Source organism: Polypterus senegalus, chromosome 10 (assembly GCF_016835505.1).
Source record: "Polypterus senegalus isolate Bchr_013 chromosome 10, ASM1683550v1, whole genome shotgun sequence".
In the NCBI taxonomy this organism is placed as follows: domain Eukaryota; kingdom Metazoa; phylum Chordata; class Cladistia; order Polypteriformes; family Polypteridae; genus Polypterus; species Polypterus senegalus.
Window position 1 is genome coordinate 83,278,340 of NC_053163.1, and position 16,879 is coordinate 83,295,218.

At 35.3% G+C, this 16,879-nt stretch overlaps 1 protein-coding gene across 1 annotated transcript in view; it reads left to right on the plus strand.

Moving 5' to 3' along the window:
* The first annotated feature begins 1,539 nt into the window (after positions 1 to 1,539).
* gla (galactosidase, alpha) overlaps positions 1,540 to 16,879 on the plus strand; it is a 37,989-nt gene continuing 22,649 nt past the window's right edge. Inside the window, exon 1 of the mRNA XM_039766017.1 lies at positions 1,540 to 1,765. Coding sequence (XP_039621951.1) covers positions 1,599 to 1,765 — 167 coding nt within the window. The 5' untranslated portion in view covers positions 1,540 to 1,598. The remainder of the gene's footprint in view (positions 1,766 to 16,879) is intronic.

A 16,879-nucleotide genomic window follows, 5' to 3' on the forward strand; every position in this document is an offset into this window, starting at 1 on the left:
TGGTTCTGATTAATCTAATTCTAATGAATTAATGAAATGGACATCCTCATTTCCAAAAATTTTGAAATAAACATAACAATGCCAACCTTTACCCCAACCAATTCCATTGTCATTAAAGTGTTTCCAAGCTGGTTTTAAATCTTAGAAATCCGATCGCAATAGGAATGTGGTCCCATGTGCCTTGCCGCCTGAAGAGTGGCAAAGTAGTAAAACTAGATTAACAACTTTATGAAAAAATGTTCAAAAGACAACAACAAAATTTGCTTATATAATGGCTACACCAGAAAGAGTGTGCTTAATACTGGAAGTTTTTATTGAAAGATATTTTGGGTTATATTTGTAGAATGTAGGGTCAAATGGGGAGTGGCATAAGTTTAGAATACTCATCCCAAATCCAGGTTTGGTCATTATGTGTAATTTAAACATCCTCTGATATTTGAATGCATTTTTTATTTCCATTGCATGTCTCAATAATGTGCATGTTAGTTTATTTTTGTAGTGCATTTCTAAATTGGTATAGTTTCTGTTACAGATATCCAAGTTAATGTGCATTATGATGGGCGGGCAATCCATCTTGCCAAAGATGTTGCTAGGATGTGTTCCACTCCACACAACTTTGAATTGAATCAATCAGGTGTATGGTATATTGGTTAAGGCACTGCACCTTAAACTCTGCGGGTTCAGTGTTCATTACTGTCTTGCTTTGTGACCCTGAGCAAGTCACTTAAACCTGCATGTACTGGAAACAATATTTGTAAGCAGTTGTAATGCATCCTGATCCTAGATAAAGATGTTTTTCAAATATATACTCAAAAATAAAAAGTGAGTATGAAAACGGAAACTAACATCCATTAACCCGTTTAATCATATACTGGAGGCAACAGAATGGTGCCATTCTCTAACACACACTTGCTCTGGGCCGTGTGAGAAACGCCACTTTATCATGAAATGTCAGTCAGACTAAAGAACTCCACACAGACATTCTGTTCCAGGCCACTGGGTCCATAATTTTTTTTCAAAATTATAATGTAAAGTGTTAAGCAAAAATACTGAAGACTTTGCTTTTAAACTTTTACTTTTAAAAATTAAATCGCGTTTATTCTTTCTGTCAGCAAATGCTGTGTCTTCAAGTTATCTGGTAATTGATGATGACGGTATATTAAATCTAGTAGTCATTTGTCACCCGTTGAGTCACAATAGGAATCTTGAAGTTAACCCTTTTATTTTTTTCTCAAAGTCTGTCAGAAAAGTACTTTCAAGAAACGCTACGACTGACTAAATAAAGACACGCCCATATTGTTATGAAACCTACTCACGTGCCTTTCTGTCATAAAGGACTTGGCCGGTTCCAAAACAATATAATATAATCAGGTGATTCACAATTTCAATAACCGGCCTTTTCAACTTTTCATATACCAAGTGCATGCCGAGCCAATCACATTGGGATTAAGGCAGGGAATCCCCGCCACTCGACGAATTTGATTGGCTGCTTGTGGTAGAAGGCTATCTGATTGGAGAGTTCTGAGTCATACATTATATTGTCTTTTCCGGGTTTCTTGAGAAAACCAGGCGAGCTCCAACAAAAGACGTTTACTACTATGGCGAGAAAAGCGTTTACTTTTTTAATTTTAATATGTTGTGCCACTGTTTGTCCCGTCTATTTGCTTGAGAATGGGATGGCACTCACTCCAATCATGGGCTGGCTCCACTGGGAAAGGTTTACCTGCAATATCGATTGCTACAACGATCCGGATAATTGTGTGAGGTGAGTTTCTGCACTTTATTACAGTAAGATTTTATTTGATATGGGAGTAACAGTTAATTTATATATATATATATATATATATATATATATATATATATATATATATATATAAAGAAGAAGGGCGTACTTGGATTTAGTTATACACCTCGATCTGTGCATTTACCACAATATGCCTTTACGGCTAATGTCAAAGTTACCCTGATCTGCATTCTGTTTTATGTAAGTTAAGCTTAGTGTAAAATAATTCAGAACATCTGTTAAATCACCAAGAAAGCGAGGAATTACCTCGCCCCTCTTTCATTATTGAACCCTTTAACCCAGTTCAAGGTCCCTGCATAGCTAATGTTGCCAGCATCAGTTGAAAGCAGAATGCCATCCCTGGACTGGATGCCAGTTTATCACGTGACGCATTCAAGCTCGCACACCCAATGGGCCAATGTAGACTTTTACTAAAGCTAATACTTTAAGGGGATGAAAGGCAAACCAGGCTTTCCAAGACAAAACTACAAATAGGCACGATTAGAGTCTTGAGACCATGGAGCTTCCACCTAAACAGTGCTAAAGAGAGATTCAGACTCATTAATGTGGATCAATTAACCCTCAGCGCTAAGCGCTGTGCTTCTATCATGTTAACCATATAGTCACTGTTGGTATATAGTGTACACGTATTATTATTTACAAAGAAAAACATTAAGTCCAGTATTTTTTGCATGGTTTGCACAGGGCAAACACTTGGATCACCGATTGCCAAGCATTCAATATATTATCAGTTTCTAAGTTAAAAGGTAAAGTAAATATTTTGCTCTATAATGGTTTAGACAATTACTGTTTTATGACTGAAACATGTTAAAGCAATGTATAACGAACTATGCATTACAATCTTTATGATTAGGATTCAAATAACTATAGGGTCAGTGTATTTATGGTGCCATTTTGTCTTTTACAAGGTGGTAATTCCTAGCATGGTCTAACAGCAAGGAAATGTAAAGTGCGAGTCCCTCAGAATGATATAATGTATACAAATTTACATGGGGACAATTGGTGTTATCCTTGCCAGTCAAGGTAAAAGAATGAAAGAGGGTAATGGCAGGCAGCTAAAATATTTTTAGTAAAACATCAGGGAACATGAAGGAAAACAAGTCGGCAAAAAATACAAGTTAACTTCTCTGCCATAGTGATGGTCCTTGTCATACTGTGATGTTGTTGTTAATAGAAATAGACTTTTTAAACTTAGAGACTACATGTGGATTTCTAAAGATTTCAAAAAAGTAACAATGAATAGTTTTGGTTTGCTTGGAAGTGAAATTTCGATGGAACTTCCCTTTCTTCCCTAGACTTCACTTCAAGTCATGCCACCTGAGACACAGTTTTGATTACTTCCTTTAAGTGTTACAAGTCTCTGTTTAAAGAAAAAAAAGCTGTGTTTGTTTTCCCAGTCATGTTTAATTTGTATTATTTATTTTTAATATCTGTTGCCAAACAATTTAAAACTAATCATTTATTACATGTAGTATTGTCAGCCCATTACCAAAAGTTGCTAAAGCCTGTCATATCCCTAAGCAATGCAGTAATAAGCACAAATTTGAAGATGCCTTTAAACTGGCCTCACAATGAAGCAATTTAGTATTGACATATAAGCTGATATGTCTTTGGGCTGTGGTAAGTAACTGCAGTTGTGTTTTATACAAGTACAAATCATTCTGAATTTGAATGTCCTAGGAAAGTGTTTATAAAAATCATGCACTTTTTAACTTCAGTTTTTTTGTAATATGTACTGTATGTATGGTTCTTGTCACAGTTTTACATTTTGAAAGCATCAAAAAATGAATGTGAATTTTACAGGTAGCATTTCGTAAGAGAAAAGCAAAAGAACCACAATAAGTTTTCAGGTTACCCAGAAAGTATGGAAAAATAGTATATAGAGGAAATTGGAATGGATAGAAAAAAGGAGAATGGTAGGGTATAATGGATCAGTGACAGGGGAAAAGGATCTGCTTGACATTTGGTTGAATTGCGTTTAACTGCATTATTCTCAATTTTTAGTGGCATTTTAATCTGCTAATCTGTGGTAAATTTGTTCTCTGTGACTTTGTATTTGAAGGTTAAAAAAAATTTCCCTGTTGACTTTAAAAAATGTCTCAAAGTGTCTTTGTTGCTTAAGTCTTTTGTGCCTGCTAATTTCAGTATAGATAATTGTTCTCTGCATCATTTGTTCAATCATTCATTCATTCACTTTCCATCGCTTCTTAGAGACCAAGTCATGGGGGCAACAGTCTTAGTAATGAGGCTCACACATCTTTTTCCCAAGCCACACTTGCCAGCTAATACTGTGGGTTCTGAAGGCATTCCAAGTCCATCTGGGAGATATAATTCTACCAGCGAGCCCTTTGTCTTCCATGACGTCCCTTCCTAGCTGGTCACGCCTGTAAAATGCCTACAAGGAGGGGTCAGGGAGGCATTTGTATCAGATGCCCAAACCTCCTCACTTGATGCAGAGGGTCAGCAACTCTACTCTGAGCCTCTCCTGAATGTCTGTGCTCCTTACCATTTCTCCAAGAGGAGCCCAGCCAATGTGTGGAAAAAGCTCATTTTATCGGTTATTACTCCAAGCTCATGACCGTAGGTGAGTGGTGGGACATGGATCGATATCTTTTGGAGTTTGCTGAATTAGCCATTGCCTAATATCCATACGTGGTTGATTACAGTATGGTGTGTTTTTGGAAGGCACGGGTGTACATAATAAGGCTTTGCATTAGTCATTTATTCTAATTTGTCTCCCTTTCTTGATCTTTGTTCGCAAATGCAAAAAGTCACCATTAGTCACTGAACTGTAATGCCCTTTAACCAACTAAAGTAGGAAAACACATTTTTGCAATATATTGTAGAAATGCAAAGCTAATAAGTATTTTTTACATCCACCCACAAGCAGAAATAAGGAAATGGTTGCCCTAATTAAACATAGAAGCTCAGCTTAAAAGAGCAAGGAAACCTTTGTTAAAAATGTGGTTAGACAGTATAGCCCTGCATGAAAAGTCTTTGACAGCTCTCTACTACACGCAGAAGTAGAAAAACATTGCATTTAAAATTATTTATGTAAGATAGCAGTTGAGTTGTATCTGTTCAGTGAGAGGAGCTGTCACACAAGAGTATGATAAAAACCAAAACTCATTTTTTCAGATTTTAACAGAGACAGATTGTTTTATAAGCGCTTGCAGTAAAACAAGTTAGTAAGAAATCACTGGTTGGAGAATAAAGAGAAAACCAAAAGGCCTATTTTTTCAGTTTATTTATTGTAATGTATTCAGTTGCCTATTGATTGTATTGAATTTTAATGAAATTACCAGTTTTTTCCCTCTTCGTTTATATAAAGTGTGGTTTAGATTTGTTTTATTTAATACTGATTGTTTCCAATGTGTTTCATTCATCATTCTTTCCAACTGATCACAAACCAATAGTGATAAGAAATGTTTCAGGTCTTATATTTAATTTTGAACTGTTTACCGTATATGGAATGTTTAGTTGATTTTTCTAATAGTACCACGCAGCCACAGTATACAGCGTATTGGCTTTCACTTCAGTCTTTTGATTCCTGTAATGTACAATTTGTTAGATATACAACTCTCTCAGAAAATAAGTTATAAGTGAATACCCAATTTGAGGTGTCATAGACCTGTTTGCAAATTATTTGAAATGTTAACCCCTAATGCCTCACAAATACAGTAAAGCATTTAAAAACAAAAACTTACACTTAAGCACTTACTGTAGGTCTTAACATTGTTATCAGTTTGGTCCTTCTTTTAATGAAGGGTACAGACTCTCCAGCTAAGGGGGCACTCTGAAATCTTTTGGTGTTGAGTAAACTGCAAAAGTTTTCCTGACTGTTTCGAGGTTGGCAACAGATAACAAAGACTGTTGCCTTCTTATAATAAGAATATTTACAAACATTCAAAATGAATAATGTAACTGTTGTGATAATAGAAAGAATAATACCATGGTTAGTGCTGATGTCCCAGAGCTCCAGGAAGCCAGTCTGCATTTCCAGCTGGTCTCTGTTCTGTCTGTATGGAGTTTTCATGTTCTCCCACTCCTTACATGATATCTGTAGTTACCCTAATTTCTTCCTAAGAAGTGTAATTCTGATTAATTGGGAACACTGGACTGAGCAGGAAAGTAAGCTAGAAATTAATCTTCAATTTCTCAATTGAAATAATAATAATTCTACTGTCTGGATACAAATCAGTGAGTGATTCTTGACCTACAAGGAAGTGTAACACTGAAATATCAGTTCCTCTTTTGAATTCAGAGTGATCTGCACCTATGTCTGCACCGTTTCCTATTAATTTTCCCTGTCCGGAAACACTTAAGAGATTAGTCTTCCTAGAAAAAGATGCATTAAACAGAATATGGTAAATGAATGCATTTAAAGCTATGGCCAAAAAAATTACAATCATCTTAATTTCTTTTATATATTTAGCAACCACATTTTTCCAAATTAAAAATAAGAGAAAGGATAACAATAGCTAATTAAACAATTAGACTGGTTAGAATCAAAACTAATAATGAAAAATGGTAGCCACAGTGGGACCCCAGGATTAAACATCTTGGGCCAGCCAAGCAGTGTCAAGGACCAACAATATAGCAACTCACCCTGGGTGGTACGTACTCACTAACATGCACTGCATAACGGGAGGATCCTGAAGTACCCAATGTAAATCCATGCACCAATGGAAGGTGGTCACTCCATAGATCAGTTCCTGAGCAAGGAATGGAAAGCAGAACTTTGGAGCTGTGAGGCAGCAGTGCAAGTGATCATGTTAAACATGTTCCCCAAACATTTATAACAGCATTTAAATGGCTAATTAGTATGTTCTAATATAGTTACATGTTGTTTATTGCAAGTTTGCATTTTGCTCAAATTGTTCCTTTGATACTATTTTAAGTTTCACATTAATTTTAAATGTATTTAGGCCAGGGGTCCTCAGTCACGGTCTTGGAGGGCTGCAATGTCTATAGGTTTTTATTCTAGCCAATTTCCCAATTAGACCTCAGTCCTTGCTGATAATGAAACTTGGTGATTAACTTATATGGCTTGTTAGCACTGTCATTCATCAAAGACAAATTTCAGTTACATGGTAGATCAGAGGTCCTCAATTACTGTCCTGGTGGTCCACAATGGCTGCAGAATTTCCCTTCGACCAATTTCTTAATTAGAACCCACTTATTTACCACTAAAGCAATACATTGGGCTTAATTTTAGTTATCTTGCCTGTTACAATTCAGGACCCTTAATTGTCTAATTTATTTATTTATTTTAGTAGCTTCATTCAAGTTTTAACTGTTGCCTGTTTTCTTAATCAGACATTAGTTAATAATGAAATGCAGACAACCAAGAAACCAGCAACTCTCCAACTAATGTGCTTCCTTTTAAATCTGTGCATACCCACCATGAAGTACCTGTGTTAAAAAATATTTAGAAATAAATGAGAGGGGGATTGGAAGGACCATTCAGTTTAAATCTTTTGTGGTCTGCAAAACACATGGATAATGTTCTCAGAGAAGGAAACGCTACAGTGCAATTAAAATTTCTCTTGGATAAATGAAAGCACTAACAAGGCAAATACTTAAATACCAAGTTTCATTATCAGCAAGGACTGTCTTCTAATTGGGGAAACTAGTTGTAAGGGGGAAAACTGCAGCTACTGCGGCCCTCTAGGACCATGACTGAGGACCCCTGGTTTAGGCCCATTCACCAATATAGTGCATGATATAGAGTGGATGTTTATTTTAATTTATTTCATGGGTCACTCTCTGATGGTGCTGAAAGTTTATTTGGACCTTTTTTCTTTACGTTCTTTGAAAAATGTTGGTATAAATTTAGATCTTTCTTTTAAACTGATTAAAGTGATTTTTTTAAAGAAATTTTTTGTATAAGAACCTCATAAGCCCTTTACATTTATTAATGAGAATCTTCTAATTTGACCTTTTCATAAGTATACTGGTATACATACTAGCAGCAGCCAAATTGTATTTAATAGCTACAGTGTATGATAATAAGCTTAAATACTATTACAGTATGCCTAAAAGTTACTCATCTCAACTAAGTATTTGCAGTTTTTATTTGTTTGTTTAGTGTAAGAACCAAACCTGATCAGCATGAGTGTCATTGACTGAGTTATCTTAGCTACTAAAAGATCACAGTAATGTTACTTGTCAACAGTAACTAGCTGATATTTTTTCAGAGACAAGCTATACGTTGTACTTGACTTTTATCTTAAATGTGTCAAAAAAGGATGCAATTCTAATAGTGTATTATTAAAAATAGACAATCCTGGACTTTGAGTTGATGTAAGTACAGTAATCCCTCCTCGATCGCAGGGGTTGCGTTCCAGAACCCCCCGCGATAGGTGAAAATCTGCGAAGTAGAAACCATATGTTTGTATGGTTATTTTTATATATTTTAAGCTCTTAGAAACTCTCCCACACTGTTTATAAATATTCTCCGCACACTTATACAGTAAACCCTTGTTTATCGCGGTTAATCCGCTCCAGACAGATAAATGAATTTCCCCGAAGTAGGACTCTTTATTTATAAATATTTTCACAGTTAGAGCATAGAAAACCTGTTTACGACTTTCTAAATACATTTTTTAACATTATTAGAGACCTCTAGACATGAAATAACACCCTTTAGTCAAACATTTAAACTGTGCTCCATGACAAGACAGAGATGACAGTTCTTTCTCACAATTAAAAGAATGCAAACATACTGTATCTTCCTCTTCAAAGGAGTGCCGTCTGGAGCAGAGAATGTCAGAGAGAGAGAAAAGTAAATAATCAAAAATCAATAGGGCTGTTGGGCTTTTAAGTAAACAAAGCACCACGATAAAGCTGCCGCAATGAAGGGATCAATGTGAAGGTAGTCTTTGAGCATTTTTTAGTGGAGTGTCCGTATCTTCTAAGCAAGCAGCCTCTGTGCAAATAGCCCCTCTACTCACACCCCCTCCGTCAGGAGCAGAGAATGTCAGAGACAGAGGCAGAGAAAAGCAAACAATCAAAAATCAATACGGGCTGTTAGAACTTTGAAATGTGCGAAGCACCGCGCAGGAAGCATATCGTATATCATTGAGGAGTTTTATTTAATACGTAATACATGCTCTTATTGGGTAGCTTCTCAGCCACCCGCCAATAGCGTCCCTTGTATGAAATCAATTGGGCAAACAAACTGAGGAAGCGTGTACCATAGATTAAAAGACACATTGTCTGCAGAAATCCACGAACCAGCGAAAAATCCGTGATATATATTTAGATATGCTTACATTTAAAATCCGCGATGGAGTGAAGCCGCGAAAGTCAAAGTGCGATATAGCGAGGGATCACTGTATTGCTTTTTGGGCCTGCAATAGTCCAGCAACACCTAGTCTTGTGCTCGCTTGAGCCAATTAAGCCTTTTTGTCTAGCAGCATTACCTAGCTGATCTTATGCATACCTTTTTATTTTTATATGAAGTTTTAATGTTGTTGATGTTTTAATGGTCGACACCATGCTTTTAAACATGTCAGAATGTCTGCAACATTTTTTGCCTTGCAAGAGGATGTCGCTTTGCCTTTGCTGTCATTTTAGTGAGGTTGAAGATGTCAGTAAACTCTTTTATTTTTGTAGGTCAGCAAAACACCGTAAAGTTATCAGATGTCTTTAACAATCTAAGTTGTGCCGTATTTTACAGTTACTTTTTCTATTTTGTCCTGTATTGTTTTAAAGCATGTCTGCATTTGATTATATAATGCAACTTAGGCTGTAATATACAGTATTTACAGATAATGATTGTGAAGGAAGCTTTATTCAATATTATATATTAAATAAATAGCAGGTGTGATTTGTTTTTGACCATAGTCATTTTTTAAATACTGTATGAAGTATATGATAAAATACAGTATAATATAAAGTTTAAAAATGTTTTATAAAGCCTTGCTGGTTCTCCGTGGGTCAGTAAGCTTTTTCTCTTGAGTACACTGGTTTGGATTTTATGTGTTTCTTAACGGATAAGTTTGGGTATTTTTCAAGTCAAAGTTATTTCTGCACAAACATGTATATATGCAAATGCAAATGTGCTCCCTAGACTACAATGTAGAGCACCAGTGGAGGCAAGATATATATTTTTTTAATTTATACAAAGTGATTAACTTTGAAATACAGTTTTGCTTGGCAAATGTATATATGGCATGTTTGTGAAGAAATAGCTTTGACTAGGAAAATACCAAACCTATCCTTTAAAACACTAATAATAGATGATGTGAAAATAAGAATACTTTGCTATTTATTATTAAGGACACTATTTTTCAAATATCACTGTCATAAAAATATTTCCGTATTCATTCAGCATTATTAGCCAGTTTTCTGTTTTAGATGGGAGCTCTTCATTGGTATTAGGTCCAAAGGTTTGATATTATTTATCCTTTAGTTACAAATACATTTTATATTCTCTAAGGAGATAAAATTTACGTTCAGGAACTTCTTTTGTTCAGCTTTAGTGTGAAAGAACAGAAACTGGGGTTACAGGTTTCACAATATGTAGAGTTAAAGATGCTACAAGATTAGAAAGATTAATAATAATGTCCTCATATCTACTGATATCTTTGTAGCTCAGGATTGCTGAAACTGTGATCTTAATCTCCTTCCTTTTTCATATGACATCAGAAAATGTCACAGGCTACAGCAAATCACCAAGATATTAAAAAATACAGTACTGTTTAGTCCTACATCAGGAAAGTAAAATCTACAAATAAATACTATTTATAATCCTTGAATTGGACCACGACATTCTACAGTGATTATCAAAAACTTCTTTATTAAAATTACAGCTTTTGTTCATGTAAAGGCTAAAGTCAAGTCATGTCGAATATTTTTACCTTTAAGACATTCTAGAGAACAGTGCTGAAGTACAAAACAAATAGATAATTTTTAAGAAAATAATACTTTATTTTTTATAATTGGGTTTAGGTTTTTAAATTGCATTTTTTCAAGTTGTATGTAACATAATTTGGATAATTAACTGTATTTTCTTTGTAGATTCACAATCACTGTAAACATGGATGTACAGTAGTAGGATTGTCAATGGGTAAATATTTTTACTCTCAGAAAAGTGACACTCCAAAATATTTAAAGTATTCATAATTACTTTTGATACATATTGTACAGAACAGAAGGGTGAAAATAGAGAGAAACCAAACGAAACAGAGTGTGAACTCTAGCCTTTCCACTGTCTTCCTTGTCACTGTCTACTGGGTGGGGAGCTCCCTCCTCTGGCATGGAGCGAGATTTCCATCAGACCTTCCTCCCAGCTTTAGTCTTGGTAGCTCTCCACCTTATGGCAGCCTTAACTGTCATCCCAGAGACACATCTGATCTAAGCCCTGAAAGTATTATAATGAAAAAGGCACCATAGAAAGTTTTTTAGTTTGTACATGCTACAGATAAATGGAAGCTAAACCTCCAATGTGAACAGCTTTGCTAAGCATGACATTTGCTTAACTTTGCTAAGTATGATATAACTTGCCATGAGAGACATTAGTCCAAGTAACCACATACCACTTAGCTTAACATACACCAATGGAAAATTAATGGAAGCCACCTGGAAGGAAAAACAAAGTTGAGCAACACATGTCAAGAACAGGTTTATCTAAGAAGGTGAGGAAGCCATACATTTGAGGTAAGGTATGGTAGATACATTCACTAATCATGATGCTGGGATTGTGGCGACAGTTGCCTGTTGATAAGTACAGTACGTGCAAATAGCAATTTCACTATACTCTTTAAACCAACAACGTTTTCAGGTATTGGGGTGTCCATGCTGTAGTTCTCTTGATCTAAATCTTAAAGGCACAATATAATCCACTAGTAACCTGGTGGCCACCCAGACTTCTGCAAGATCTCCATGCAGCCTCATTTCTTCTTAAAAAGACAATCTGTATCCTCTCCCCACAAAGAAGTGGCCCCAATTCTGTCAACTGATCAGGAGGCCTTTCATAGTCCTGTGTAGCCTCTCTCTCCCCTTTTAGTGAAGAGGATGAACAGTACAGTCCTACCTGTTACTGTGAGGGAGTCTCATCGTTCAGATTGCTACACTGTGTCTCTGATTTCAGTGCTTTTTGTGATTTCTTTGTAGGCCAGAAACAGTCTAAGGACCATATAGATTATCTGATTGTTCATAGCAGACTTTAAAATTAAAGTGGTAATAAGTGTTTTTAAAAAATATGTTGATATCGCCTGAACCACAGAGGAATTGCAGTTTGCTTATGCGGAAATTTAAATGGTCTTCCGGGAGAAAGAATCCAATTAAAGTTGCTGTGTAAATAATCGTTTGTCCAAGTCACATTTTAAAAAATTAGGTGAATATTACTGTTGTGTATATTCATAAACACAATTGCATGAAATGTAATGTTGCATAATAGATTAGTCTTTGTGAAAAAATGAAAATGAATACAGACAGAATGCAAGATACTCAACAAGAATAGAATATTAGGATGTTAATTGTGCATATTTGCTGCATTACAGAGGTTTAAGGATTAGCATAGCGTGTCTATTTAGCTTCATTTGGTGTTTACAGAAAAAAGTTTAATTGTGTATTTGGGGGATGAAAAGGGTGAAAGTCCATAATAGATATATAATATGGAGAAGATGAAAGGCAAGAGTAAGATTAGCGGATTTCTGTTTTAGTGGGTGGTAGTGGTTGGGCTGTGAGAATAAACATCAAGAATGAGTTCACTAAATCCTTGTTACATTTCGAAGTAAAATTTTCGAAATGGATTAGTGAATTACTTGATTTTGATGGCTTTGATGTATATCATTTCATGGAGTACAGCCTACCTCTTTGGAACCACTGCACATCTTAAATATAATATAGAATAGTCAGCATTTTTAGACAAAAATGTGCTTCCTTGATGATGTTAAAATAATCTGGGCTACTACATTTTTTTAAAATGTGTTACCTGTACTGCAGCAGCTTCTGTTTGAAAATTGAAATAAGTAATAATACTACATAAGTTAGGTTGTTTGTGAACTTTTAATGACATGTGGGGATGTCACATTTATATCTATATTTTGAGCATGTTCAAATGTGAACTAAAGTTGTATAATTGAAATGAAAACAAAACTTTCAGGTCTCTTACCTTACCTTCTTATTATCTCAGACACTGCAGGATTTCTCAGAATGCCGTCCACCTTGGTTGTATTTGCACAAAAATAATTCATACAACTAGACAGGATGGAAAAGGTTAGCCTTCCAGTGAATCTCTATCCATTCCTCTGTCAGCTGTATATTTACTCTGAAAGGTAAAATGGGTTAGGCAGTACAGGCACTAGAATCAATGTAAAGACAATTTTGGGGAGTGTTCAAATACTGCAGGTTTGCTAAATGGGACTAGAGGGAAGTCAGCCATTAAGGAAATGCAGACTAGTAGGAATACAGAATATTATTCCGAAAAACAATGAGATGAGAGCTGACATACTGTATTATTGTTTAATGATAAGATTTATATGAAACTACATTTCTGTTTAATGGAGGGCTATCTGTCCATCTATATAACTGACTAATACAAATTAAAGACTACACACTTGAATCAATTTTACAATCAACTTACAGTCCTTACAGCAATGGTACTTTCAACAACAACATCATTTATTTTTATAGCACATTTTTATACAAATAATGTAGCTCAAAGCGCTTTACATGATGAAGAAAAGAGAAATAAAAGACAAAGTAAGAATTTAAATAAGGCAACACTAATTAACATAAAATAAGAGTAAGGTCCGATGGCCAGGGAGGACAGAAAAAACAAAAAAAAACTCCAGATGGCTGGAGAGAAAAAATAAAATCTGCAGGGGTTCCAGGCCACGGGACCGCCCAGCCCCCTCTGGGCATTCTACCTAACATAAATGAAACAGTCCTCTTTGTATTTCGGGTTCTCTTGGAAGGACAGATGATGATGGTCATGTAGACTTCTGGCTTTTAATCCATCAATGTAGGACATCACAGTGCTTTGATTAGGTGGTGATGGCGCAGATCGCCACCAGAGAAAACCGGAAAAAGAAACAGAAGAGAGATTAGGGGTCAGTATGGCTTTTAGAGCCACCATGAATAGTTATTATAATGAATTGAATATACAGAGTATCAGGATTAGATGAAGATGAAGTTTTCAGAAAGCCATGTTAAACTAATGCGTTTTTCCTATTGGCAAGCTATTCCACATTTTAGGTGCATAACAGCAGAAGGCCGCCTCACCATTTCTTTTAAATTTTGCTCTTGGAATTCTAAGCAGACACTCATTTGAGGATCTAAGGTTACGATTTGGAATATAACGTGTCAGACATTCCGATGTATAAGATGGAGCGAGATTATTTAAGGCTTTGTAAACCATAAGCAGTATATTAAAGCCAATTCTGAATGACGCAGGTAACCAGTGTAGTGACATCAAAACTGGAGAAATGTGCTTGGATTGACTTTTCCTAGTTAGGATTCTAGCAGCTGCATTCTGCGCTAGTTGCAAACGATTTATGTCTTTTTTGGGTAGTCCTGAGAGGAGTGCGTTATAGTAATCTAGACGACTGAAAACAAAAGCGTGAACTAATTCTCAGCATCTTTCAATGATATAAGAGGTCTAACTTTTGCTATGTTTCTTAAGTGAAAAAATGCTGTCCTAGTGATCTGATTAATATGTGATTTAAAATTTAGGTTACAGTCAACAGTTACCCCTAAATTCTTTACCTCCGTCTTGACTTTTAATCCTAATGCATCAAGTTTATTTCTAATAATCTTATTGTCTCCATTATTGCCAATCACTAACATTTCTGTTTTCTCTTTATTTAGCTCGAGAAAATTACTATTCGTCCAATTAAAAACACAAGTAAGACATTGTTGTAGTGAATTTACAGTATCTGGGTCATCAGGTACTATTGATAAATACAGCTGTGTGTCATCAACATAGCTGTGGTAACTCACGTTATGCCTCGAGATTATCTGACCTAACGGAAGCATGTAGATCGAAAACGGCAGCAGACCCAGGATAGAGCCTTGTAGAACACCATATAGAATATCATGTGTCGTCTTTGAGTTGTAATTACCACAACTAACAAAGAATTTTCTACCTGCCAGGTAGGATTCAAACCAATTTATGACACTGCCAGAGAGGCCCACCCATTGACTAAGGCGATTTCTAAGAATGTTGTGATCAATGGTGTCACTATCAGTCATCCTAGAAAAACACCATTCTATGCTTCCTATTTAGTGTAACATTTTGATTTTTTGTTTTAGGGGAACAACTGTTAATGCAGAAAGGGTGAACATTTAGGTTATTTGAATGAATTATGCTTTTGATTTGGCCGAGACCCCTGACTGTTTACATTCTGAACACTTGATTATTGTTGCAAAAAGATTATGTGCTTTGGAAATTAATTATTTAACTGATAACTTGCCATGTAATGAGCTATACAAAAATAACAATGTGAATCAACAAGCATTTAACAGGTTTCCATCACAAAGAGTAGAGATATTCTTTTATTTTATACAATAATATAACAGCGTTAAACCCACTTAATCAAGGTCACGAGCCTACCCTGACAGCAGAAGGCAGAAACCAACTTTGAGCAGAATAACTTTTGATTGTTTTGTTAAATTGACTTTAATATTGTAGATTGCAAATATTGGGACCTCTATCCCAAAGATGAAATACAAGGAATGAAATACAAATCAATGTGTTTAATATTTAAACAGCTTTTAAAACAAAGCTGTATGCAACATTCAAAAATGGCAGACACTTAAACAATTGTTTGTGGAAATATGTGAGGGAAATGGCAAAGGCAAAAACTGTGCAAATTGTGTTAACTGAAAAATAGTGAGAGATTGCAGTGTAAGTAAAAAAGCCTTAAGCATATTTTGTAGGAAGTGGCTTCTTTCAGGTAGTTAGAGGTGAATACAACAGTAGTTATTTTCATTTATTGCTGTAATTTATTTTAATAATACCTATCTGTGAAATGGCATTTCTCTTACTTTAGTTAAAGGGTGCATTTAGTGCAATACACACAACAACAAAAAAAAAAAAAAACAACCCTGAGAGGTACCAGTTTTTACACAAATAGGTAAAGTTGAATGGCTATTGGTTTAGATTAACACAGTTACTGTGAGCTCATCACAATGATGTACCTGCATAAATATCTGAGAATTCTGACTTAACCTAGTTGTGTAGTCAATAGATAGACTAATAAATGTAGAGATAGTGTGCACACCAAAAGTAATTATTAGAGATAGATGAAAACTGAGGAATTGGAAAAAATTCTTTAAGTTTACTGCTAGCGCAGCTATCAATTATATGGGTATTAAAGGCCAGATCTAAAGTCTTTGTACAAGGGAATGAAACAAATACCGCCCTAACAGGAAAGCTGGGATCTACTCAGGGTCCATTTATCAGCTGATGAAAATGGCAGTCAAAGGAAAAGACATTAAATACAGAAACAATTTAGGTGTTAAAACTGACAAAACCTCACTTACTAAGTTTAACAAAATATAATATCTGTGTGTATGTGTGTATGTATGTATGTATATGTTTTGACCACACATAATTCTTTGGTTTCAATTGTGAGTGGAAGGTCATGAAAGTACAGGAAAGATGAAACAGCATTTACAGTTTCATCTATCCATGGTATTATTTGTTGAACTAAATTTCTGTGGCATGACTGAATGAATGGACCCTGAATGAATGAATGGACTAGTCATCCTCTTTTGGGCCAGTGTCTGCTTTTTTATTTTACTTGTCAACATTTCGAGCACAAGCAGGATATGTAACTTGCTCAGGGTCAACTAGCTCCTTATACTTGTAACTCTGTGCTGAATTAATCCAATTTATAAAATATGTGTATAAATAGTCACCTTTTCACAGAATGTATGTTATTCAAAGCATTGCCTTTTGATGCCTCCTGTTCTTTTTTTTAAACTTGCTGTGCCTTAGCTTGTGCTTTGCAGTAAGGGATGTTAAATGTTCTGAAGAAACTATGTTAATTTAAGATATGAATTAGCAATTTAGTTGTAATATAATCTACACCTTTCTGTGTCCATTGCAGTAAAGTA